A 26,938-nucleotide genomic window follows, 5' to 3' on the forward strand; every position below is an offset into this window, starting at 1 on the left:
GGACATAACCTACCATTTAGAGCCAGGAGGTGCAGGAGTGAAGTTAGGAAATGCTTCTACACACAAAGGGTGGGAGACGTTTGGAACGCTCTTCTGCTGACAGCAGTTGATGCTAGCTCAATTGTGAATGTTAAATCTAATATTGATAGATTTCTGTGAACCAAGGGTATTAAGGGATATGGGGCTAAGGCGGATACATGGAGTTAGGTCACAGGTCCACCATGATCTCATTGAATGGCGGAACAGGCTCGAGGAGCTAAATGCCACTGCCACTTGCTCCCTCTTGATATGCGCCACCTTCTCCTGCAAGAAAGTGGGACGTGTGTCTGGATGATGTGCCTGTCATGGTGGCCTGTGAGTTGTGGGTGGGCAGCTTGAAACAGTGGTAATGTGCAAGGGTGAGAGGAAGCATCTCATTGGAAGAGTTGAGTACTGATGGAAAGAGTTTATTGATATATGGGGGATGGGGGGTGTAGTGCGTGGTGCAGTAGATGCGGCTAGTGGTACCGTTGGTAGGAGACGCCACTTGACAGTTGACCTCACTCACCTTGACCACTCATGTCAAAGCATTGAACTTCTTTCTGCACTGCATCCATGTTCATGATGCTGTGTGACTGGCATTGACTGCGTCCCCTACTGCCTTTTGAGCATATGTCTCGAGGGCCCCTTGTTTCCCCTCCCACCCCCACCCCAGCTGCGGATATAGGATGTCCCTCCTTCTGTCCACCTCTTGCACCAAGGTCTCTAGTGCATCAGCAGAGAACCTTGGTGCATGCATTCTCGCAGGCCTGGTACCAACTCAGATCGGCACGGTCTGGCGTGCAGATTGGAGGACGTGGGATTTAGTAGTGCGCAACCTTTATTCAATGTTTTAACATAACTCATCAGTGTGTAAACATAGGGATGGGACCTGCATCTGTGTTTTACATGTGCGATGTCTGATCTCCGTTCAGACTCCGTGCAGACAGTAGACTGTTATTTTCAGCAAACAACAGGTATTGGCTACCTTTAAGAGATTTCTAAGAAACATCCTTCCTGGTGGAAAGTGCGATTTGCATTGATTCCATGTGCAAGGCCTGGAAAGGAAGGCTGATTGCAGGTAAGTCCTCGGGTGGGTCCATACTTGCGTCCTGCTTGCGTAGGGTCCATCGGGCGTGAGGTACTAGCGCATCGCGCTACAACAGCCCGAAGCGGACCCTTATCCAATTTTTCCCCCCAGAATTCAAAGAAATTGGCACCTATATCTCAAAATGGATTCAAAGCACTTCAGGTACAATTCATTATATTGATTAAATCCTGTTATATTAGAGAAAACAGCAACCATTGATAATCTCATCGGAAGAAACGCAGGGCTGACCAAATGCTACTCCCACACTAGAGCATCAGCATAGATTATCTGCTTCAGTCTCAGAATTCTCTAACTGACAGACATAAGTGTTACCACCTGAGCCAAGCTAACACTGTAAGCTGATTCTTTCTCATTTTTAGTCTTCACCCTCAATCTCAACCTCAACTTATTGTTTCTTTTAACACCTCTACGATGGTCAGTGCTCCTCTGGCCTTTCATCCCGTGTTCCTTCTAACTTCGAAAAACACCCTTCTACATACACTATCCTTCTGAAAAACAGATTAGAAGGCCCCCCTTCAGATGACGATACCTCAAACCCACCTCGCTATGTTCCTACGGTCCAGGTGGAGCGTTAAGATCCCAAGACATTATTCGAAGGACTTCAGAGTTCATGAGTGTCCTGATCTACTCTCTGAATCAATGTCACCTAAAAATAGATTGGTCAATCATTCATTTCGTGGTCTTTTGAGGGGGAGGGGGTCATAACTAGCGCAGAATAACTTTGCCGACCTAATAGTCACTACATTTCAAAAATAAATTTGCAAAATATGCTCCCTGCTGTGTTGAAATTAAAACTCATGGTGTTGTCTGGAGTCCTGAAATTCTGTGGGGATTCTCTCAGTCGCCCGACACTTTCAGCCACTTACACTGTTTCTCCGGGAGTTCCGCCCATCTCCCACTGAAGTTACGGCAGGAGACCGGGGAATTTCCAGGTCAGGTACTTTTAATGCATTCTTTCCCAGGACTTCAAATTTGTGGCACTCCATACTTCCCTCAGTCTTTCCCTCTTTCTATAATTCTCAGACCTCACTTAATCACTATTTCCTGATTTACCTCCACACCTCAATCACTTGTTCAACCTTGGTAATGTCCTGCACTATGGTCCTTGGCCCTTCATCTTGTTTGCTCCAAAGAGAAAATAACCACTTACCTTTGGCGCATTGAGAGGGCTAATGAAAGGAGTCGGTCTATGCCTTTAGCATCCATTGCAAATGATACCGGTAAATATTTCAGTGCCCAGACATTGATGAGAGATCTCACAAGTTCTGCAGCAGGACTTCATTCTACGTACATGATGCCACACCCCAAACCCGCACTGATGAAACCAAAAAGCAAAAGTTTCAGGTGGTGGAAATCTGAAGCAAAAGCAGAAAATTCTGGAGAGACTCAGCAGGTCAGGTAGCCCCTGCAGGGAGAAGAGGCAAGTTAACATTCTGGGTGTGGAATCTTCTTTGAAACAAGAGTCCGAAACCAAAACGTCAACATGGCTCTTTCCACAGATACTCAGTGTTCCTGCTAAAACCTAATTAGGAGTGAAAACAAACCCATTTCAATAACCTATTAGAGGGGGCAAGACGTTAGTTTCTGAGTGAGTCTCATTTTTATTCTTGTTTTGAGCACAGTTTCTTTCTTTTTAAATGTGTCTTATTTGCACCATTTCTGTTTGATGTTAGGTACTGGAAAGACAATGAACCAAATGATTTTGAAGGGTCAGAGGATTGCGTCGTTATTTACAAGAATGGTGTGTGGAATGATGAAAACTGTGACAAACACTTTAGGTGGATTTGTGAGCGAAGCTCATAGTGTTCACCATCTTGCCCCTGCATCCTGCAATGTAGCCTGCAATACATTAATATCAACCACTCAGTAATGCCATTTAAATAGCAAATCATCAAGGACCTTTAGCTGGTTGATTAAACATCAAGGGGGTGATTTTTAACTTTGCCACGGGGCAGTATCCAGGCAGAGTAGATTGCCCTGCTCCTTTCTAGAATCTTCCCCATGTTCGTTCCATTGAAATCAATGAATGAAAATGGGATGGGTTCTATACAGGGCCGGTGATCCCCTCCCCCGGGTTACTGCCCAGTTGAAAATTATCCCCACATATTATGCTTATTATAAAATGTCTTGCTCAATTCATAAGCACAAATAATAGATGCCTTGTTTTTTCATTAAAAAAATCTTTCCATACATTTATTCCAATGTTTGAAGGCGTTTTAAGCAGTGGCAAGTGGAGTTTGTCTGTACAGGACGGTTTCCCACCATTCAGGTGTGAGTGGGTAGAAGGGTTTCATTGGTTTTGACACAATGGGATTGACTTTAACTGGGGTTGGACCTCGGGTGGGCGGTACGATCGCGCCAACTGCTTGATGTCAGCGGCGTGAGGCTCGAGCCATTTTGAGGGCCGGACCTTGTTAAATCAGGCTGGCAAGCTTTAAACACTGTTCCAGCGCTCACGGGTAACTCGCCACTCAGGGGGTGCGGGAATCTTAGCGGCTCCAACTGAGATCCGGCCCGGAAATGTTATCCTTGGGTGAGGGGTGAGAGGTGGGGCGCGTGGACAGACCAGCAGCAAGCTGGAAGATTTCTGTGTGGCCAGGAGGAGCAGAAAACTGGAAGAAAAATAAAAACGAGCGGCCTCCAGCAGTCCCTTTAAGGACCGCTGGTTAGGCCGCTCAATGCCTGAGACCAATGGGCGGAGCGGGTGACACCTGCTCTGCCCATTGATACCTAAGAATTGTTTGGATCCTATGTGCATCATAGAACCTCTTAGCATATTGGAATTAAGGATCCTGCCTGAAACAACCAGGCAGCTGGAACACCTTAGCGAAAACCCCCAGAAAAATGGCAACGGGCAGGAATGGAGCGGGAACAGAGTGGCAGTACAGCACCATGATTTTTGGGCTGCTACCAGCTCATTCCAGTGGAGCTACTTAAAATCAGCCCCAATGGTTTACTTCTGCTGGTATTTCAGAATATTTAGTCTAAGAACAGAGGAAAATGTTTATGTACTAACTGCTGTTGGCATTCCTTCATCAAGGCATATTATTCTCTGATGTAACAGTTTTGCTTCAGTAAATATAGCAATTGTGCAGTTGTCGTGTTAATTGTGTTTATTTGATTTTACAATTGGATTGTTCATTCATCTCCTTCAGTAAAAAGAATGAAGAAAAAATATACATCATTGTACCAGGGACGTTATGATGGGAGAGGGGGAAGGAGTCAGATAGTGTTTGTTCAGCTTCATCCGGGCAAGGCTCTTTTACCATATGACAACAGTAGCCCTTTGTCAGCAGGTTTGGCAATGTTTTGGTTAAGTAGAAAAGAGGTTACAGCTTTAAGAATGGGATCAGAGCGCTGAATTTCTGCGAGGCTTGCCCTGATCTTCCACCGTGATGTCGGGGGGGGAGGGGGGTGAGGAGGGGGGAAGATTGGGACATGGTGTAAAATGGGGTGTGGTGTCTCCTCCCCAAAATACACACAGGACTGTCCTGGTAGACCAATTGTTTCAGCCTGTTTGTGTTCCCACTGAATGAGTTCCCTCTCAGCTTGATTCTATTCTCTATGCAATCTCTACCCACCTACAGCAATGAATCTTCTCATGCCTCTGTTCCCTTTGACAAGTTCATGTTCTCTGGCCCTTTCAGCAATCATATATTTCCTCTACATCTAGCCTTTCTCACCCAGATACTTTCCAAGCCTTTTAATTTCTTCTCTGAACAGTGGCTCAATTAATTCCCATTCACTACCGCCCTTTTCCACTTGGCCAAACTTATTCCAAAGTTTTAACAATTTCTCTTAACGCCATTTATTTCTGTTGAACAAAGGGTGTTGCTACGAAAACCCACATGGGTCCCAGCTATATTGTCTATTTATAGATCTCTGTCTGGGATGTTGGCCTTTGTTTTTCTCTTTTCAGGACTGGCTGACCTCCTACATCTGTAGGGTTTTTTTTCTATTTTACCACATTGCCTAGCAACCTTCACTTTCTCAGGATGGCTTTCAATTGGCAGCGCTCCCAAATGTTTCCACTGCACATTTCCCAATTATTGTCAATAACCAGCTCCTCCAGGAACCCAACATTAGGCACCTGTGAATGCTCTACACAGCATTGCTTTCTGTGGATATATTTGCTACAGCCTCAAGCAGCTGCTGTTTCTCTTGGATACAGCAAAGGCTATGGGCCCCGACAACATCCCGGCTGTAGTGCTGAAGACTTGTGATCCAGAACTAGCCGCACCTCTAGCCAAGCTATTCCAGTACAGCTACAACACTGGCATTCTACCTGCCAATGTGGGAAATTGCCCAGGTATGTCCTGTCCAAAAAAAGTAAGACAAATCCAATCCGGCCAATTACCACCCCATCAGTCTACCCTCAATCATCAGCAAAGTGATGGAAGGTGTCGTCAACAGTGCTATCAAGCGGCACTTACTCACCAATAATCTGCTCACCGATGCTCAGTTTGGGTTCTGCCAGGACCACTCGGCTCCAGACCTCATTACAGCCTTGGTCCAAACATGGACAAAAGAGCTGAATTCCAGAGGTGAGATGAGAGTGACTGCCCTTGACATCAAGGCAGCATTTGACCGAGTGTGGCATCAAGGAGCCTTAGTAAAATTGAAGTCATAGAAACATAGAAACATAGAAAATAGGAGCAAGAGTAGGCCATTCAGCCCTTCGAGCCTGCTCCACCATTCGAAATGATCATGGCTGATCGTCTAACTCAGTACCCTAATCCCGCTTTTTCCCCATATCTCTTGATCCTTTAGCATTAAGAAATATATCTATCTCCTTCTTGAATACATCGAATGACTTGGCTTCCACTGCCTTCTGTGGTAGAGAATTCCACAGGTTCACCACCCTCTGAGTGAAGAAATTTCTCCTCATCTCGGTTCTAAACGGCATATCCCGCATCCTGAGACTGTGACCCCTGGTTCTGGACTCCCCAGCCATCGGGAACTTCCTCCGGCATCTAGTTTGTCTAGTCCTGTTAGAATTTTATATGTTTCGATTCATTCTTCTAAACTCTAGTGAATATAGGCCTAGTCGACCCTATCTCTCCTCATACGTCAGTCCTGCCATCCCAGGCATCAGTCTGGTAAACCTTCGTTGCACTCCCTCCGTGGCAAGGACATCCTTCCTCAGATAAGGTGACCAAAACTGCACACAATACTTCAGTTGTGGTCTCACCAAGGCCCTGTACAACTGCAGTAAGACATCTCTTCTCCTGTACTCAAATCCTCTTGCAATAAAGGCCAACATACCATTCGCCTTCCTAACTGCTTGCTGCACCTGAATGCTCGCTTCCAGCGACTGGTGTACAAGGACACCCAAGTCTCGTTGCACCTCCCCTTTTCTCAATCTATCACCATTCAGATAATAATCTGCCTTTCTGTTTTTACAACCAAAGTGGATAGCCTCACATTAATCCACGTTATACTGCATCTGCCATGTTCTTGCCCACTCACCCAACTTGTCTAAATCACATTGGAGCCTCTTTGCATCCTCCTCACAGCTCACATTCCACCCCAGCTTTGTGTCGTCTGCAAACTTGGAAATGTTACATTTAGTTCCCTCATCCAAATCATTGATATATATTGTGAATAGCTGGGGCCCAAGCACTGATCCCTGCGGTACCCCACTAGTCACTGCCTGCCACCCGGAAAAAGACCCGTTTATTCCTACTCTCTGTTTCCTGTCTGTCAACCAATTCTCAATCCATACCAGTATATTCCCCCCAATCCCATGTGCTTTAATTTTGCACACTAACCTCTTGTGTGGGACCTTATCAAAAGCCTTCTGAAAATCCAAATACACCACATCCACTGGTTCTCCCCTATCTATTCTACGAGTTACATCCTCAAAAAACTCCAGTAGATTTGTTAAGCACGATTTCCGTTTCATAAACCCATGCTGACTTTGTCCAATCCCGTTAATGCCCTCCAAGTGTTCTGTTATCACATCTTTTATAATAGACTCTAGCATTTTCCCCACTATTGATGTTAGGCTATCTGGTCTGTAATTCTGTTTTTTCTCTCCCTCCTTTTTTAAATAGTGGGGTTATATTTGCCACCCTCCAATCTGTGGGAACTATTCCAGAGTTTATAGAATTTTGGAAGATGATCACCAATGCATCCACTATTTCCAGGGCCACTTCCTTTAGTACTCTGGGATGTAGATTATCAGGCCCTGGGGATTTGTCAGCCCTTCGCCCCATTAATTTTCCTAGCACTATTTTTTTTTACTAATACTGGTTTCCTTCAGTTCCTCCCTCTCAGTAGACCCTTGGTTCTCTAACATTTCTGGCAGGTTATTTGTATCCTCCTTTGTGAAGACAGAACCAAAGTATGTGTTTAATTGTTCTGCCATTTCTTTGTTCCCCATTATAATTTCCCCCATTTCTAACTGTAAGGCACCTACATTTGTCTTCACTAATCTTTTTCTCTTGACATATTTATAGAAGCTTTTACAGTCAGTTTTTATGTTCCCTGCTAGTTTATTCTCATAGTCTATTTTCCCCCTCTTAATCAATCTCTTTGTCCTCCTTTGCTGAATTCTGAACTGCTCCCAATCCTCAGGCTTGCCGCTTTTTCTGGCTATTTTATATGTCTCATCTTTGGATCTAATACTATCCCTAATTTCTTTTGTAAGCCACAGTTGAGCCACCTTTCCTGTTTTATTTTTACGCCAGACAGGAATGAATAATTGTTGTAATTCCTGCACACGTTCTTTAAATATTAGCCATTGCCTATCCACCGTCATACCTTTTAGTAAAGTTCCCCAATCTATCATAGCCAACTCACACCTCATACTTTATTTATCTAAATAAATCCTTTATTTAGATTCAGGACCCTAATTTCAAATTCAACTACTTCACTCTCCATCTTAATGAGGAATTCTATCATGTTATGGTCGCTCTTCCCTAAGGGACCCCGCACAACAAGATTGTTAATTAATCCTTTCTCATTGCACAATACCCAGTCTAGGATCGCCTGTTCTCTAGTTGGTTCCTCAACGTATTGGTCTAGAAAACCATCACGTACACAGTCCAGGAATTCCTCCCCCACAGTATTATTGCTAATTTGGTTTGACCAATCTATATGTAGATTAAAGTCACCCATGATTATAGTTGTACCCTTCTTGCATGCGTCTCTAATTTCCTGTTTAATGCCCTCCCCTACATCGCCACTACTGTTTGGGAGCCCATAGACAACCCCCACCAACGTTTTCTGCCCCTTGGTGTTTCTTAGTTCCACCCATACAGATTCCACATCGTAATTTTCCAAGCCAATATCCTTCCTCACTATTGCATTGATTTCCTCCTTTACTAACAACGCTACCCCACCTCTTTCCCTGTGCTTCCTAAATATTTAATACCCCTGGATGTTCAGTTCCCATCCTTGGTCACCCTGCAGCCATGTCTCCTTAATCGCAACTATATCATAACCGTTAATATCTATCTGCGCTGTTGTCAATGGGAATCAGGGGGGGAAACTCTCCAGTGGCTGGAGTTATACCTATCACAAAGATGGTAGTGGTTGTTGGAGGCCAATCATCTCAGCCCCAGGACATTGCAGTAGGAGTTCCTCAAGGCAGTGTCCTCGACCCAGCCGTCTTCAGCTGCTTCATCAATGACCTTCCCTCCATCACAAAGTCAGAAATGGGGATGTTCGCTGATGATTGCAGTGTTCAGTTCCATTCGCAAGCCCTCAGAAAACGAAGCAGTCCGTTCCCACAGGCAGCAAGACCAGGACAACATCCAGGCTTGGTCTGATAAATGGCAAATAACATTCGCACCAGACAATGACCATCTCCAACAAGAGAGTCTAACCACCTCCCCTTGACATTCAATTGCATTACCATCGCCGAATCCCCCAACAACATCCTGGGGGTCACCATTGACCAGAAACTTTAGACCAGCCATATAAATACTGTGGCTACAAGAGCAGGTCAGAGGCTCGGTATTCTGTGGCAAGTGACTCACCACCTAACTCCCCAATGCCTTTCCACCATCTACAAGGCACAAGTCAGGAGTGTGGTGGAATACTCTCCACTTGCCTGGATGAGTGCAACTCCAACAACACTCAAGAAGCTCGACACCATCCAGGACAAAGCAGCCCGCTTGATTGGCACCCCATCCACCACCCTAAACATTCACTCCCTTCACCACCAACGCACCATGGCTGCAGTGCACCATCTACAGGATGCACTGCAGCAACTCGCCAAAGCTTCTTCAACAGCACCCCCCAAACCCGCGACCTCTTACCACCTAGGACAAGGGCAGCAGCACATGGGAACACCACCACCTGCACGTTCCCCTCCAAGTCACACACCATCCCGACTTGGAAATATATCGCCGTTGCTTCATCGTCGTTGGGTCAAAATCCTGGAACTCCCTTCCTAACAGCACTCTGAGAACCTTCACCACACGGACTGCAGCAGTTCAAGGCAGTGCCTCACCACCACCTTCTCAAGGGATGGGCAATAAATGCTGACCTTGCCAGCGATGCCCACATCCCATGAACAAATAAAAAAAATTCTGAGTCTTTTCACTTCACTTTGTGATTCTAACTGCATGCATTTGGAACAAACTCTGGAACGTCTCCCTATCAAGTCTAGATTATAGGTTTTCAAACTAATATAACAGGCTCAAAGCAGCCACCACAGAAACCAAAAATTGCCATACCTCAAGCAAATAAATCATTTGAGTTCTCAATTCAAGGGGGTCCAACACGATCATCTATCTCAGGCTGGCCATACCACATGCCAGCATCTTGAGAATTCTGTATTCTATATTTGTCTGCACTGGTCAACTCATTAGCACATTGCTCCTGTTGCTGTACTAATTAAAAACATTGTCTGCCTACCTTTTTGGAGAAAAAGCAAAAGAACTGTATGTGCTGGAAATCAAATAAAAACAGAAAATGCTACAAACACTCAGCAGGTCAGTTGGCATCTGTGGCGAGAAGTGTTTCGGGTATGGCGAGAAGTGTTTCGGGTGAAGACCCTTTTCCAAAACTGGACGATATTACCGACGAATAACATGCAAGAAACGTAAAAGGAATGGGGAGGAAACAATACACATGTACGAGAAAACAAAATGACCTGTGAAGGGCTTAAGTGGAAATGGTTAAATGGCAGAAATGGCATTAACATAAGAGAATAGGAAACATAAGGGAAATAAAAGCCATATACCAGGCACTTTACAGGATATTTTATTTCTGTTCGTGCATGGTCTTTTCTCTCCACAGAAACTATCTGAGCCGCTGATTTGTTTCCAGCATTTTTTGTCTTTGTTTCGAAATTACAACCAGTCCCAGGCAAGCCTCAATATTTACAGGGTCCCATTGACATTATACTTTGATAATCACATTTTCTCAAACTTTGCTAATGGGTATGTATCTCATGTACCAATTGTTTCCATGTTAACCTCCAGGTGCATTCCTCAGCCTAGTTGCTTGGCCAGATTCCCCAAGTGCAAATTGGCTATAAATCCAAAATACCCAACATGAAACTTCTCCTTTTCTAAGCTTGCAGCATTTGAGCTGCATGCAGTTGAAAAATAGGTTTAATTTTTATAAAAACAGATTAGCTCCATAAATATGTGAATGAACATGAGAAGCCAATAAGAAAAAGCATATAACAGAACACAAATAAACGCGAGCCCACAAACTAGTTTCTATTGATAAAATGCTTTATTTTGGTCAGACTGATCGTTTAGCCATACCGAGGTGGCTAGCTGAGTTTTAATCAAACAGACCAAAGCCCATATCATCATCTGATGCCTCAGACTCTTCCTTCTCCTCCTTCACCTCCTCCTTGGCAGCAACTGGTGCCTCCTCGACAACAGGGACCACAAAAGCTGACGGGTCAGCCAGGAAAGCCTTCACCTGTTTAAGAACAAGGAACAAATTGCTGTTAGATTTCATTTCTAATTTTCACAATCATTGCAAAATAATACGCCACATTTCAACCTCTGTATACTGGCAGTGGCCTAATGTCTTAGCAGACATCTAAAAGAGAAATTTGAAAAACAACTGCTTTTCATCTGTGCAACAGTAACAAATCACGTTCACTACAATGAATAATTGCAATCTGTTGGGCACAATTTTTTTACAAAATAGCATTCAAGTACCTATAAGTGTTTAACAAATTACAGCATTTTCTTCTATTTAAAATGCAAAACTTAAAAATCTCCATCTATTTTATTACTCAGGGCATCTACAATATCTAGAACAAACACTAGAAATGCAACTAACCCGAGCTGAAATCCACCTATAAAAACCCCAGTAGGTGTTGCTGATTGCACATGTGCAGTTACAGACAAGCAGCAGTGCTTAATGCAGCATTAAACTTTGGAATTAGCTTCACAGGCAGACTGGCCAAAATTTATGTCGTTACACTGTCAGGGTGTCAGCTAGCAGTAAACCCAGGAGTCTAAGTAGACAACGCTGAACATGTCCAAATAATGCAGAGCAGCAATCAATAAAGCTGAACCACATTGAGCTGAAACAGTACAACACAAGTCAGAACAAGTCATAATCAAACTGTGGAATGCTCTGGTCAGACTACATCACGATTACAGTGTCAGGTTCTGGGCACTGATACACAAGGGAGACATTCAAGCATTAATGGAATTGCAGAGAAATGCTACAAGACTGATTCTTAATGTTAGAAGCTTATGAGGAAAGATGGAAACAACTTGGACGTTTCAGCCTTGAAAGGAAGTATCTGAGAGATAATCCGAAAGAGGTAGATAAGGGGGTCCCAAGTTCAAACTAGTTAACAGCAAATGATATCAGAAAGCTGATTTTCAGAGTGATCAATACTTCTGTGCTGTAAGATTCTATGAACACAACTGAATGGATTCCCAGTTAAAGCAGTGAAGGCGTAAACACAGAAATCATTTAAGAACCAATTAAATGCTACAATGGGGGAGCTTTAGGGTCATTTGGGATGCATGAACTAAGATGGGCTGAATGGGCGTCCTCATCCATAATTATCTTGAATGACCTCTAAGACAGTGGATCCATTTATACTTGAAGAGTTGGAATTCAACTTAAAGACACTTCTACCATTACCTTATCAGCTAATGGGAAGGAGTAGTCTGTCTCCACAGCAACAGCCAGCACCCTCTTGTAGCCATTGATGACGGAGTGTGGTATAGAGGCAATGGTTGGGTAACCAATCTGCAGGCACACACTGGCCACATTGCGAACTCCCTGTGAAAATAATTGATACCATTAATAAGAAAGAAAACACTGTCCTGTTAAGACACCCAACTGCAGAATGGCAGCAAGCATGGGGAAACTATCAAAACACCATCAAGAAAATGAGTTTTCCAAAGAAATGTAGTGTAGTCTCATCCCAGGTCAAGACACCACTAACTGAAATCCCAATCCTACCTGTGCACTGCTCCCTCTGGTCATTTAACAACACCAGCCATTTGTAACTGAATAGCCAAGAGAATCCAATCTAGACAAAACTATGTGACATAGCATTTAACAGCTTGGCTGATGAAAGATCATTGGGAGCTAATATTTTGCAATTTCAACTCACTGAACCCACAAATTTGTTTGCATAATAGGCAAAACCAGCAGAATAGGCTGAATCCATTGCAACCAAGATCTTCCATTTATGAAATCCCTAGCAACAAGAAGCCCAGGGTAATTTCATTCAACATACCTCTAGGAAACACCTTTGCAGAGTTTCTTCGGTGATGTCTAGGACCTCAGGGTTGTACACACTGCCATTGTCATAAACCTGCCTGATTACCAAGCCATAGGAGAAGGGAGAGATGTTCAACATGTTCAGCAGAGTGGCTTCACTGGCTCCCACCTTGTCACCGATCTTGATGAGTTGTACATCACTCTACAGGACAAGACAATCATTTGTCAGGATAGAAGTCAACAGGTTTACAATAAACTGCAGTTCTAACAGTAAATGAAAGCACATCGAGAATTAATTCAAGTTTCAAAGGTAAAACAAGCACTATAACCGTCCGGCTTAGTCCAACTCTATAAACACCAGTCAGGGATTAGAATGAATTCATTTTAGGGGAGAACTCAGGGTTACATTTTCTGAGTGTAAGGAGAAAGCTGGAAAGGCCATCAATTTATATTTTCAGATAAAAGTGGACAAATTCTCAAAACGTAATCTCCCAAACACCAGTTTTAAAAAAAATCCCACAATCCTAATAAAATAAAATTTATTCAGTCACAATAATAATAATAATAATAATAATAATAATAATAAATGAATGGAAACACAGAATGGAGTCTCCAGAAATTCTAGAATTCTATAATAAAAATTGAACTTGACTCAGTCATAAAACCCTAATAATTCAATTGGGGGGGGGGGGGGGGGGGAAATCACAAAAACTGCCCTGGCTTCAGAAAATCACAGAAGCAAGCCTGTCAACTTTCAAGCAAATCGTTAAGACTGATAAGAGAACTAAGAACTTTAAGAACAGTAATAAGCAGGAGGTTTTGCCACCAGTTCATGACATAGATGAAAGAAAACCACAAATAAAGCAAAACACATTTGAGGTCAGGTCCGTACCTCCATTCATCAGCACTCACCAGAATTTCAATGGTACCTCTGGAGATTTTGGTGGTGATGCCCAAAGCCTGGAAGAAGGAGGTCTTCTCAGGACCCAAGCCTGTGTTTTGACCTGGCACAGTGACCTCACAAGGGGCAATCGCACCAGCACGAGCAGCAGCTGGCACCTGTGGAAGAGCACAAGAAATTCAGCACTGGTGGGACAAAGACAAAATGACTTGACATTAAACAATAGGGGGTGATCTTAGCAGAACTATAAAACTTGATATCAACATTAACATTTTGTGTTTCAAAAACATAAATCATTGAGAAAACTCTACAAAACAAAGCCCTTTTACAGATAGAGATAGACTCACTAGGCCAATGCTATCAATGACATACCAATTCTTTTCCTCTATCTCTTCCCCCTCCCCCAACATTACAAGCAGCCCAGAAAGTATATTCATTGAAAGAGGGATGTTGTATCAGCACGGAACAAACCAGATACATTTAGTTTAATCATATTGAAAAAATGCATCAATGAATTCTATAAAAGGAGATCTCTACATTGATCAGCCTCTTTTCAATGTTTTAAATTTATCGGAACAGCTGTCGAAGAGTCTTACCTTGTTGGACAGCAGCATGTCACGGATTTCACACAAATCCTCCTTGGTGAATACAAAGCCAACATTGCCACGGATATGAGGCAGGAGCCTGGAGAGAAACATGATATTTGTACATCACTACACGCACAAATCAAGCACAATTCACGTATGGTCATAACCGCCCATAAAATTCATACTTGGCCAGCTTGCTTACTTTTCCAAAGCAGGATTGTTCTCCAAGTGACCTCGGATGGCCTTTCGCATCATGGTGTTCTTGCCCATCAGCACAACAGCCTTACCACGCAGCGATATACGGATCTGCTGCATCTGCTTGGAGCCAACATTGTCCGCTCCAACGATAAAACATTTTGGATAGTCATCTAATAGTTGCTAGAGAGAGATTAGATACAGTGTAAGTATGTACAAGCCTGTCAAATCCCAATCAGTGGCCCATTTCTTCATATAAAACAGCCCAAATATGTGGGAGGCCAATTTTCTTCCTTCTTGTGGAAATGGCTCCTTGCTGGGGTGCAGGGCATCTTGCTCAAATGGTTATCATTCATTAGCTTAATAGTGTAGATCAGCAATTTTTAATTCATTTGCAGAGCATCCCAACCCGGTCCAGTCAACAACCGAGGTCCACACACCAGCATTTCCAACAGGAGTCACTGAATAATAGGAACATAGGAACAGGAGTAGGCCATTCAGCCCCTCGTGCCTGCTCCGCCATTTGATAAGATCATGGCTGATCTGTGATCTAGCTCCATATACCTGCCTTTGGCCCATATCCCTTAATACCTTTGGTTGCCAAAAAGCTATCTATCTCAGATTTAAATTTAGCAATTGAGCTAGCATCAATTGCCATTTGCGGAAGAGAGTTCCAAACTTCTACCATCCTATGTGTGTAGAAATGTTTTCTAATCTCACTCCTGAAAGGTCTGGCTTTAATTTTTAGACTGTGCCCCCTACTCCTAGAATCCCCAAGCAGGGACTCCAACCAATTTACTACTCCGTAACCCACAGCTACTGAGGCCAATAGTAGCACTTCCACCAAGATCTCAATGCTTGGCCGACCCACACACCAAATAAAAATCAGTTAGCAAACATGCATGTGCATTTCTGGCATTAACACACCTTTAGGAAAGAAAACCAAATTGAATCACGTGAATAACCGTGGCTGAAAATGAACATCTCCCCCACCTACCAACAAAATCCCCAATTAAAACTCCATGTCGAATCATTGAATTAGGTGGAATGAAAAGCCAGCAGTCACTCATTAGCAAAACCTGCCCATTCAATCCATAATCCATCACAAAACCTCACATACCCAAAACACATTTTAATGCCTGAAAACTGGATGGAAAAAAATGCCATTGCAATTAAGGCCTCAAACAACCCAGCTTAATTAACCAATATTTCTGCCGCTATGCTAATACTAGTGCGGCACAATTATGCAACCATATTTGGACATCAGAGGAGCTCCAATTATGTTAAGACCTGATCTCCCCTTTTTACTGCATCTGTGTGCCTCTTCTCCCAGACATCACATCAACAGTACCTTGAAGAGCCATTAAAATCTAACGTTTATTGCAATTGGCCTTTGATGGTCAGTAAGTAATTTCTGTCCCAGTTTCACACTGCTCTATTAGTCAACCCCACTTGTATCAGATCTAGCCCCAAATCACTTTGATCAACCACACTGGGTAAGATTGGCAGCCCGTCTACACTGTGGCTGCTCCTCAGTTTGGTTACTTCAGGGGGTCTTTCTCCAATGCCCGGTGCAACTCTGCTAATACACCTAAGACTACAAAGAAAACAAGCACCTTGAACAACTAATGGTGAAATAGAAGGTAATACTCACGATAATTTTTATAAAATAGTTGGACTTCCACGCAGCTCTGTCTTCCCTGGGCATCTTTAAGTGCTTCCAAGGATTGCCACAAATTGGTTTAAAGACAAGATTTTACTGCAAGACAATGAGAAAAACCATGAGGCAAGGATTTACAAGACAACAGCAGGTACAGATTCCTCATGAAGGCAGAGCTAATAAAATTATACAATTACCTGAGGATAGATACCATCCGTTACCTTTTAAAAGCATACACCAGTTCCCTCAATAGTGGTACTGAAATATATGACTAGTACCCTGAATGCAATTAGCAAAGATACTTACTCCTGTCAATAAGCAACCCCTTTTGGAATGTATTAGTGGATGCTGGAGAAAGACAGATTCAGATTGGCTGTGAAACGCTCCCTCCAGTAGCTTTAACAGCCTGTCAATATTCACTGCCATGGTTCACTTGCTACATGAGCAAGTTGCCAGTGAACTACCAGTATCCACACACCTGTAGTTCAGCATTAATTACCACCCTTGGGTGGTGTTATAAATTCCCAAGATTTCTCAGCATATTTATTCAGTGAACCACAAGTCAGGAAGGTACCATATTTGACCCCTAGTCTGCTGAGTTAGCTGCAGCTGTGGTCAAAACAATTTATCGGGAGAGAAAATGAATCAAAGAAAGAAACTGCATTGATATAGCACCTTTCACAACCTCAGGATGTCCCAAAATGCCTCTCTGCCAATGTTGTAACGTAGGGAAACGCTGCAGCCAATGCTGTTTGAGAGCACAACATGCTCTCAAACAGCAATGAGATAAATGATCAGATAATCTGTTTTAGTGATGGTGGTTGAGGGATAAATATTGGCCAGGACACCAGAACACTCCTGCTCTTCTTCAGATGAGGCCTAGTTTTAACATCTCATCTCAAAGACAGTGCCCCCAACAGTGCAGCACTCCCTCAGTACTACAATGAATTGTCAGAGTGGGTCTTGAACCTTCAACTTTTTCACTCAAAAGGCAAAAGAGCTACCACTGAGCCATGGCTGAATCAACTAGTATTTCCACTCCTGACCACTAGCAAACTCCACTGGAAGCACATGCAAGTGCATGATAGAATCAGGCTTCGGTGTAATATTTTCCCTCCTGACCCTCACACACAGTATTAGAGGATAGCAGGCAATTATCAGCCATACCACAGCAAAATGTTAACACCTTCAGGTGGAGAATCAAACTGGCAACACACAACAGAACAATAAATGATGCACGATCACCCGCTAGCCTGCACCGGCCACCAATTTTTTTTTAAAAAGAGCAGAATAATTTGTGACATAAGGGTTCAGATACATAAATCCTTAAAAGTACAAGAAATAATTAACAAAGATGTTTTTAAAACAATGGATCCTTTGTTTTATAAATAAGGCTGTAGAGTACAAACACAAGGCGGTAATGGTAAACCGAGATGTGGAATGCCCTACCAGAAATAGTACAAGCAGAATCCATAACAGCTTTCATCGGTAAGGACTTGCACAACACCAGGTTATAGCCCAACGGTTTTATTTTAAATCACAAGCTTTCGGAGCTTTCCTCCTTCGTCAGGTGAGTGAGTGAGAGGTTCTAAAAACGCATAGCATATATAGTCAGAGCATATATACTCTGACTATATATGCGATGCATTTTTAGAACCCTTCACTCACCTGACGAAGGAGGAAAGCTCCGAAAGCTTGTGATTTAAAATAAAACCGTTGGGCTATAACCTGGTGTTGTGCAAGTCCTTACTTTTGTCTACCCCAGTCCATCACCGGCATCTCCACATCATAGCTTTCATCGAGGAAGTGATAAAAATTTAAATAATTTTAGACAGGTATGGGGCAAAGAGACTAAATGAATACATCTTGCAGAGTTGCCACAGGCACAATGGTCTCCTTCCACACCGTCAGCCTTGGCTCAGTGGTAGCACTCTCGCCTGAGTCGGAAGGCGATGGGTTCAAGTCGCAGTCCAGAGACTTGAGCACATAATCTAGGCAGACATTTCAGTGCACTACTGAGGGAATGCTGCACTGTGGGGGGTGTTTTCTTTCAGTTGAGATGTTAAACTGAGGCCCCCATCAGACAGACGTATAAGGTCCCCGTCCCAAGACACTGTTCGAAGAGCAGGGGAGCTCTCCCTGGTGTCTTGGCCAATATTTATCACTCAAGCAACATCACTAGGAACATAGAAACAGGAGCAGGCCATTCAGCCCCTCGAGTCTGTTCTGCAATTCAATTAGATCATGGCTGATCTGTAATTTAACCCCATTTGCCCAGCTTTCCTCCATATCCCTTGATACCCGTACCTAACAAAAAATTATCTATCGCAGTGTTTAAAGTTTCTACTGACCCCCAGAATCCACAGCCTTTTGGGGAAGAGTTCCAGATTTCTACTATCCTTTGTGTGAAAAAGTGCTTCCTGATTTCACCCTGAATTGCCTCTTGTTCTGGATTCCCCTACCAGAGGAAATTGCTTCTTTATCCTGTCAAATCTTTTAAATTTAAACACCTCAATTAAATCACCCCTTAATCAGCTATTCTCAAGGGAATACATGCCAAGTTTGTACAACCTGTCCTCATAGTTTAACCCTTTTAGCCTATTATCTTATTGCTGTTTGTGGCCCCACCCGTGCAAATTTTGGCTGCCACCTTCCCTACATTAAAAGTGAAGCTTCAAAAGTACTTCACTGGCTGTAAAGCGCTTTGGGACGCCCTGAGGTCGCTGTATAAATACAAGTTCTTTATTTTTAAAATTCTGATTCGAGATTCTATGCCAAGGAATGAGTCGAATAAATTTCAAGTATATGTAAAATTAACAAGTACCTCCACCCCCACCCCATCAAAATAGAAGCCTAGTGTCCAGGATTTATATCACACTGTGGAGGTAGTTGGCAGCCTGGAGGGCGGCTGAGACTTGAACCCGAGGGTGGAAATAAGCAGAACCTGGGACACGTGTTGGGAACCAAGCTGAGGCCGTCTGCCCGCCCGAGTTCTAGGCCCAGCAACCACCATGTGATGGTCGAGGCCTACCGCCCGGCCGCAGCTCAGCTCAGCTCAACACTTCCCGGATCCCGCTGTGGCCTGGCCGCCAGCTCTGGGACAGCTGAGAGCGGACACTCTGCCCCGGCGCCTCTCTCTCCTCTCCCCGCCCGGCGGACGCGGCCCCGCTCCGTCACACTCACCTCAGAGCTTCGGAAAGAGAGAGAGAGAGAGAGGGGGAGGAGCGTCCCCGTCCATCACACACCGCGCCGCCGGCAAACCACCAATCACCGAGCAGACCGCGGCTCACGGCGAGCCAATCATACAACAAAGCTGCTGGAGACGTGACCAATCGTGAAGAGGAATAACGCGACCAATCATAGAGCGATCCGCCGGACCAATCAGACACCAGGGAAGAGATGCTCCAATCAAATGCCAGGTGCTTACACACGGCGTCCGGAGACCGCTTGAACTGGCCCCGCCCACTCTGATTAATTTAGTCTCGGAGCTGAAATCCACCCCAGAAAGGGTTATTGCAAAGTCCAGAATATTCCTGATGGAAACAAATCCTAGGTCATCCTTAGCAAGCTCCTAATGTTCCTGACCTCTCTGACTTTTGGTCTTCTACACTGCTCCAAGGATGCTCTAAAAACTCTAGGAACAACAATATATATCACTGAATCAAAAGCAAAATACTGTGGATGCTGGAAATCTGAAAGGTGACCTTAAAATTGATTAAGGATGACTAAAAAATTGATAAAGTGGTAGAAAATAGATTATGAGAATAAATAGCAAGAAATATAAAAACAGATTGTAAGAGCTTCTACAATTTTTTTAAACGGAAGAGAGTTGCGAAAGTAAACGTGGGTCCCTTAGAGGCTGAGAGAGGAGAAATTATAATGGGGAATAAGGAAATGGCAGAGACCTTAAACAAATATCTCATATCTGTCTTCACAGTAGAAGACATAAAAAACATACCAGAAATAGTGGGGAACCAAGGGTCTATGCGCAGGATCAGCAATAAAAGGAGAGAGAGAGCAGAGCTTGGGATCAGCGATAAAAGGAGAGGGAGGAGAGAGAGCGGAGTGCGGGATCAGTGATAAAAGGGGGGAGAGAGAGAGCGGAGCATGGGTTCAGCAATAAAAGGAGGAGAGAGAGAGAGCGGAGCGCGGGATCAGCGATAAAAGGAGGAGAGAGAGTGAGAGAGTGTGGAGCGCAGGATCAGCGATAAAAGGAGAGAGAGCGAAGCGTGGGATCAGCGATAAAAGGAGGAGAGAGAGAGAGAGCGGAGCACAAGCGTCAGGGAATGAGAGGTAAAAAAAACACCTAAAGTGATGTCAGCACAGGGAAGGAGTTGATTGGTGAGTAGCTGGTGAGTTTTCTTTTTAAAAGTCTTTAAGTTTCTTTCTCTTAAGTTTAATTAATAATATAATAAATCGAGACATGGCAGGGCAGCTCAGTCCCATGGAATGCACATCCTGTGCCATGTGGGAACTCCAGGGCGTTTCCAGTGTCTTGGACAACCACAGGTGCAAGAAGTGACGTCAGCTGGAGGGGCTCGAGCTCTGGCTTTCGGAGCTTGAGCAACAGCTGGCGTCACTACAGTGCATCCATGAGGCTGAGAGCTATGTGGATAGCACCTTTCAGGAGGTGGTCACCCCACAGCTTAAGAGAGTGCAGGCAAAGAGGGACTGGGTGATCGGCAGACAGACAAGGAGGAGCAGGCAGGTAGTGCAGGAGTCCCCTGAGTACATCTCACTCTAGTGAGGGAGACGGTTCCTCTGGAAGTGCAGCCAGAGCCAAGTCCACAGCACCATGGGTGGCTCAGCTGTAAGTGGTGGAGGAGAAAGGTCAGGAGAACAATAAGGGATTCAATAGTTAGGGGAACAGACAGGCGTTTCTGCGGTTGCAGATGTGATTCCAGGATGGTCTGCTGCCTCCCTGGTGCCAGGGTCAAGGATATCACTGAGCGGCTACAGAACATTCTGGGGTGGAGGGTCGTGGTCCATATCGGTACCAACGACATAGGTAGAAAGAGGGATGAGGTCCTGCAGGCAGATATTAAGGAGCTAGGAAAGAAATTAATAAGCAGGACCTCAAGGGTAGTAATCTCTGGATTACTCCCGGTGCCATGTGCTAGTGAGTATAGAAATAGGAGGATAGTGCAGATGAATGCGTAGCTGGAGAGATGGTGCAAGAGGGAGGGCTTTAGATTCCTGGGGCATTGGGACCGGTTCTGGGGGAGGTGGGAGCTGTACAAGCTGGACAGGTTGCACCTCAATAGGGCCGGGACCAAAATCCTTGCGTGGAGGTTTGCTGTTGCTGTTGGGGAGGGTTTAAACTAGCTTGGCAGGGGGATGCGAACATGAGCATAGGTTCAGAAGGGAGAGAAACAGAGCTAGAAATGGAAGGCAGAAAATTAGTAAGCAAGTTTGGAAGGCAGAGGAAACAAAGGTTAGAAAATAGACAACAAAGGAGTTTGGCAGTGCTTAATGGGATATATCTCAATGCAAGGAGTCTAGTGAATAAGGCAGATGAGCTGAGGGCACAGATAGACACATTGAAGTGTGATATCTTAGCTACTACTGAAACGTGGCTTAAAGAGGGGCATGAATGGTTGCTCAACATTTCCAGTTACAGGATTTTCAGACGAGATAGAGAGGGGGATAAAAAAAGGAAGGTGGGGGGTGGCAATATTGGTTAAAGAAACAATTATGGCTGTGAGGAGAGATGATATGTTAGAAGGATCATCAACTGAGGTCATATGGGTTAAGGTAAAGAACAAAAAAGGGGCAATCACACTGCTGGGAGTGTACTATAGACCCCCAAACAGTCAGAGGGAGATAGAAGAGCAAATGTGTAGGCAAATTTCTGAGAAATGCAAAAACAATATGGCAGTAATAGTAGGGGATTTCAACTACCCTAATATTAACTGGGATACAATCAATGTAAAAGGTATAGACGGCGCAGAATTCTTAAATTGCATTCAAGAGAATTTTTTTAGCCAGTACGTAAGCAAGCCCAACAAGAGTGGGGGGGGGGGGGGGGCGCAGTTCTGGATTTAGTTTTAGGGAATCAACCTGGGCAGGTGGAAGGAGTATCAGTGGGAGAGCATTTTGGTGGTAGTGATCATAATTCAGTTAGATTTAGCATAGTTATGGAAAAGGATAAAGATAGAACAGGAGTAAAAGTTCTAAATTGGGGAAAGGCCAATTTTACTAAGCTGAGAAGTGATTCAGCAAAAGTGGACTGGAAACAGCTACTTGAAGGTAAATCAGTGTCAGAGCAGTGGGAGGCATTCAAGGGGTGCAGAGTAAACATGTTCCCACAAAGAAAAATGGTGGGACTGCAAAATCTAAAGCCCCCTGGATGACAAGGAGCATACAGGGTAAGATAAGGCAAAAAAGGAAAGCTTATGTCAGACACCAAGAGCTCAATACTGCAGAAAGCCTAGAGGAGTATAGACAGCGCAGGGGTGAAGTTAAAAAGGAAATTAGGAAAGCAAAGAGAGAGCATGAAAAAATACTGGCAAGTAAAATTAAGGAAAACCCAAAAATGTTTTATAAATACATAAAGAGCAAGAGGATAACCAAGGAAAGAGTAGGGCCTATTAGAGACCAGAAAGGTAAGCTATGCATGGAGGCGGAAGATGTGGATATGGATCTTAATGAATACTTTCTGTCTGTCTTCACAAAAGAGGGGGACGATGCAGAGATTGTAGTTAAGGAGGAGTGTGAAATATTGAATGGGATAAACATAGTGAAAGAGGAAATATTAAGGGGTTTAGCATCTTTGAAAATAGCTAAATCGCCAGGCCCGGATGAAATGTATCTCAGGCTGTTACAAGAAGTAAGGGAGGAAATAGCAGAGCAATAGACCATCATTTTCCGATCCTCCCTGGCTACAGGCGTGGTGCTGGAGGTTTGGAGGACTGCTAACGTTGTACCGTTGTTTAAAAAGGGAGAAAAGGATAGACCTAGTAATTACAGGCCAGTCAGTCTAACCTTGATGATGGGCAAATTATTGGAATTAATTCTGAGGGATAGTATAAACTGTCATTTAGAAAGGCACGGAGTAATCAAGGACAGTCAGTGTGGATTTGTCAAGGGAAAGTCATGCCTGACTAACTTGATTGATTTTTTTGAGGAGGTAACAAGGAGGGTCGATGAAGGTAGCACGTTTGATGTAGTCTACATGGATTTTAGCAAGGCTTTTGACAAGGTCCCACATGGCAGACTGGCCAAAAAAGTTCAAGCCCTTGGGATCCAAGGGAAAGTGGCAAATCGGATCCAAAATTGGCTCAGTGGCAGGAAACAGGTGTTTTTGTGGCTAGAAGGCCGTTTCCAGTGTGGTTCCGCAGAGCTCAGTACTAGGTCCCTTGCTTTTTGTGGTATATATTAATGATTTAGTCTTAAATTTAGGGGGCATGATTAAGAAGTTTGCAGATGATACAAAAATTGGCCATGTGGTTGACAGTGAGGAGGAAAGCTGTAGACTGCAGGAAGATATCAATGGACTGGTCAGGTGGGCAGAAAAATGGCAAATGGAATTCAATCCAGAGAAGTGTGAGATAATGCATTTGGGGAGGGCAAACAAAGCAAGAGAATACACAATAAATTGGAGGATACTGAGAGGTGTAGAGGAAGAGAGGGACCTTGGAGTGCATGTCCACAGATCCCTGAAGGTAGCGGGACAGGTAGATAAGGTGGTTAAGAAGGCATACGGGATACTTTCCTTTACTAGCCGAGGCATAGAATATAAGAGCAAGGAGGTTATGCTAGAACTGTATAAAACACTAGTTAGGCCACAGCTTGAGTACTGTGTACAGTTCTGGTCACCACATTACAGGAAAGAGGTTATTGCACTAGAGAGGTTACTGAGGAGATTTATGAGGATGTTGCCAGGACTGGAGAATTTTAGCTATGAGGAAAGATTGGATAGGCTAGGGTTGTTTTCTTTGGAACAGAGGAGGCTGAGGGGTGATTTAATTGAGGTGTATAAAATTATGAGGGGCCTAGATAGAGTGGACAGGTAGGACCTATTTCCCTTAGCAGAGAGGTCAATAACCAGGGGGCATAGATTTAAAGTAATTGATAGAAGGATTAGAGGGGAGCTGAGGAGATAGTTTTCCACCAAGAGGGTGGTGGGGGTCTGGAACTCTCTACCTGAAAGGGTCGTAAAGGCAGAAACCCTCATCACATTTAAAAAGCACTTGGATATGCACTTGAAATGCTATAACCTACAAGGCTACGGACCAAGTGCTGGAAAGTGGGATTAGGCTGGGTGTGTCCTTTTCAACTGGCACAGATACAATAGGCCGAATGGCCTCCTTCTGTGCCATAAATTTTTCTATGTTTCTAATGAGATGAGGAACTTAAAGTAATTGATATTAGTAAAGAAAAAGTACTGGAGAAATTATTGGGACTAAAAACAGACAAATCCCCTGGACCTGATGCTTCAATCCTGGGGTTCTAAAAGAGGTGGCAGCAGAGATAGCGGAATCATTGGTTTTGATCTTCCAAAATTCCCTAGATTCTAGAAAAGTCCCAGTGGATTGAAAGGTATCAAATGTAACACCGCTATTCAAGAAAGGAGGGAGAGAGAAAACAGGGAATTACAGGCCAGTTAGCCTGACATCAGTCATTGGGAAAATGGTGGAATCCATCATTAAGGATGTGGTAATGGGACATTTAGAGAATCATAATATGATTAGGCAGAGTCAACACAGTTTTATGAAAGAGAAATCATGTTTGACAAATCTATTAGAGTTTTTTGAGGATGTAACTAGCAGGGTAGATAGAACCAATGGATGTAGTAAATTTGGATTTTCAAAAGGCATTCGATAAGGTGCCACACAAAAGGTTGTTACACTAGATCAGGGCTCATGGGGGTGGGGGTAATATATTAGCATGGATAGAAGATTGGTTAACAGACAGTAAACAGAGTAGGAATAAACGGCTCATTTTGAGGTTGGCAGGCTGTAACTAGTGGGGTGCCGCAAGGATCAGTGCTTGGGCCTCAGCTATTTACAAACTATATTAATGACTTAGATGAAGGGACCGAGTGTAATGTATCCAAGTTTGCTGATGATACAAAGCTAGGTGGGAAAGTAAGCTGTGAGGAGTGCACAAAGAGTCTGCAAAGAGATATAGACAGGTTAAGTGGGTGGGCAAGAAGCTGGCAGATGGAGTATAATGTGGGGAAATGTGAGGTTATTCACTTTGGTAGGAAGAATAGAAAAACAGAATTTTTTTAAATGGTGAGAAACTATTAAATGTTGGTGTCCGGAGGGATTTGGGTGTCCTTGTACATGAAACACAGAAAGTTAACATGCAGGTACAGCAAGCAATTAGGAAAGCAAATGGTATGTTGGCCTTTATTGCAAGGGAGTTGAAGTACAAGAGTAAGGGAGTCTTGCTGCAATTGTACAGGGCTTTGGTGAGACCATACCTGGAGTACTGTGTACAGTTTTGGTCTCCTTATCTAAGGAAGGATATACTTGCCTTAAAGGTGGTGCAACGAAGGTTCACTAGCTTGATTCCTGGGATGAGAGGCTTGTTCTATGAGGAGAGATTGAGTAGAATGGGCCTACGTTCTCTGGAGTTTAGAAGAATGAGAGGTAATCCCATTGAAACCTATAAAATTCTTAGAGGGCTTGACAGGTAGATGCTGAGAGGCTGTTTCCACTGGCTGGAGAGTCTAGAACTAGGGGTCATACACTCAAGATAAGGGATCAGCCATTTAGGACAGAGATGAGGAAAAATTTCTTCACTCAGAGGGTTGTGAATCTTTGGAGTTCTCTACCCCAGAAGGCTGTGGATGCTCAGTCATTGAGTATATTAAAGGCTGAAAGCAATGGATATTTGGACTCTAAGGGAATCAAGGGATATGGCGATTGGGCGGGAAAGTGTAGTTGAGGTAGAAGATCAGCCATAATCTTATTGAATGGCGGAGCAGGCTTGAGGGGCCATTTGGCCTGCTCCTGTTCCTATTTCTTATGAAGCTGAGGGAGGGTAGAAACCTGATTGGAGGGACTTAAATGGAGTTGTGGATGGGATAAGCATGGATCTGAGAAACAACTTTCACTAACCTTACAGAAAAGATGTTGGAGATTTGACATTAATTAGTGAGGACACAAGGGTTGAGAGTGGGTTTGAGGAGGGGTTGATAACAGCGGTTCTGAAAGGGAGGGGGATAGTTCCTAAGGAGAGGGAACTATTTACAATATTGGCTAAAATGGGGGCCACGAATGGAAGTTGGGCAGTCAGGAGTTTAATGGGAATGGGGTCGAAGGATGAGGAGGTTGGTCTCATGGACAAGATGAGTTTGGAGAGGGCATAAGGGGAGATGAGGGAGAAACTGGAGAGTGAGCGAGCGGTTAATGGGTAGGAGAGGGGGGACTGGGGGCGAGGTTTGACTTGGTGAGCAAGGGGAAAGGGGGGGGGGGGGAAGTAGCAAAAGCGGGTGATCAGTAGTTCTCTATTTTAAGGACAAAGAAATCCATGAGCTCTATGCACTTTTTGCCTGGTTTCATGCTTATCCCAGAGTCTTCTGCAGTTTGCTCCTTTATGAGGTTTGCATGATCATCAATTTCAACTGCACAAAAGTTACTGCCTTTGGTCTTTTGCTCACTTCAAAATCCCCTAAGTGCTTTGAAACATAATTTCCCATTGTTTTGTATTTTCTGCCATCACTGTCAGAGAAAAGCACAAAATTAATCTAAAGCACTTCTTCCAGCTCTACATGCACACCTTCCTGCTCTCAAAATGCATTTGTTGCAGGTCCTGAAAGCACTTCTTGTTCCTAAATGCACTGT

At 43.8% G+C, this 26,938-nt stretch overlaps 1 protein-coding gene across 1 annotated transcript; it reads right to left on the reverse strand.

The window, feature by feature from the left end:
* Positions 1–10,806: 10,806 nt before the first annotated feature.
* rplp0 (ribosomal protein, large, P0) lies at positions 10,807–19,349 on the reverse strand. The gene is made up of 8 exons (XM_068005572.1): positions 19,326–19,349; positions 16,137–16,241; positions 14,490–14,665; positions 14,297–14,384; positions 13,712–13,858; positions 12,816–13,001; positions 12,212–12,352; positions 10,807–11,020 (listed from the first exon to the last, which is right to left on the reverse strand). The coding sequence occupies exons 2-8, from the start codon at positions 16,188–16,190 to the stop codon at positions 10,877–10,879; spliced, it is 936 nt and encodes a 311-aa protein (XP_067861673.1). The 5' UTR covers positions 16,191–16,241; positions 19,326–19,349; the 3' UTR covers positions 10,807–10,876.
* Positions 19,350–26,938: the final 7,589 nt, after the last annotated feature.

This window comes from Heptranchias perlo, chromosome 25 (genome assembly GCF_035084215.1).
Source record: "Heptranchias perlo isolate sHepPer1 chromosome 25, sHepPer1.hap1, whole genome shotgun sequence".
Taxonomy (NCBI): Eukaryota; Metazoa; Chordata; class Chondrichthyes; order Hexanchiformes; family Hexanchidae; genus Heptranchias; species Heptranchias perlo.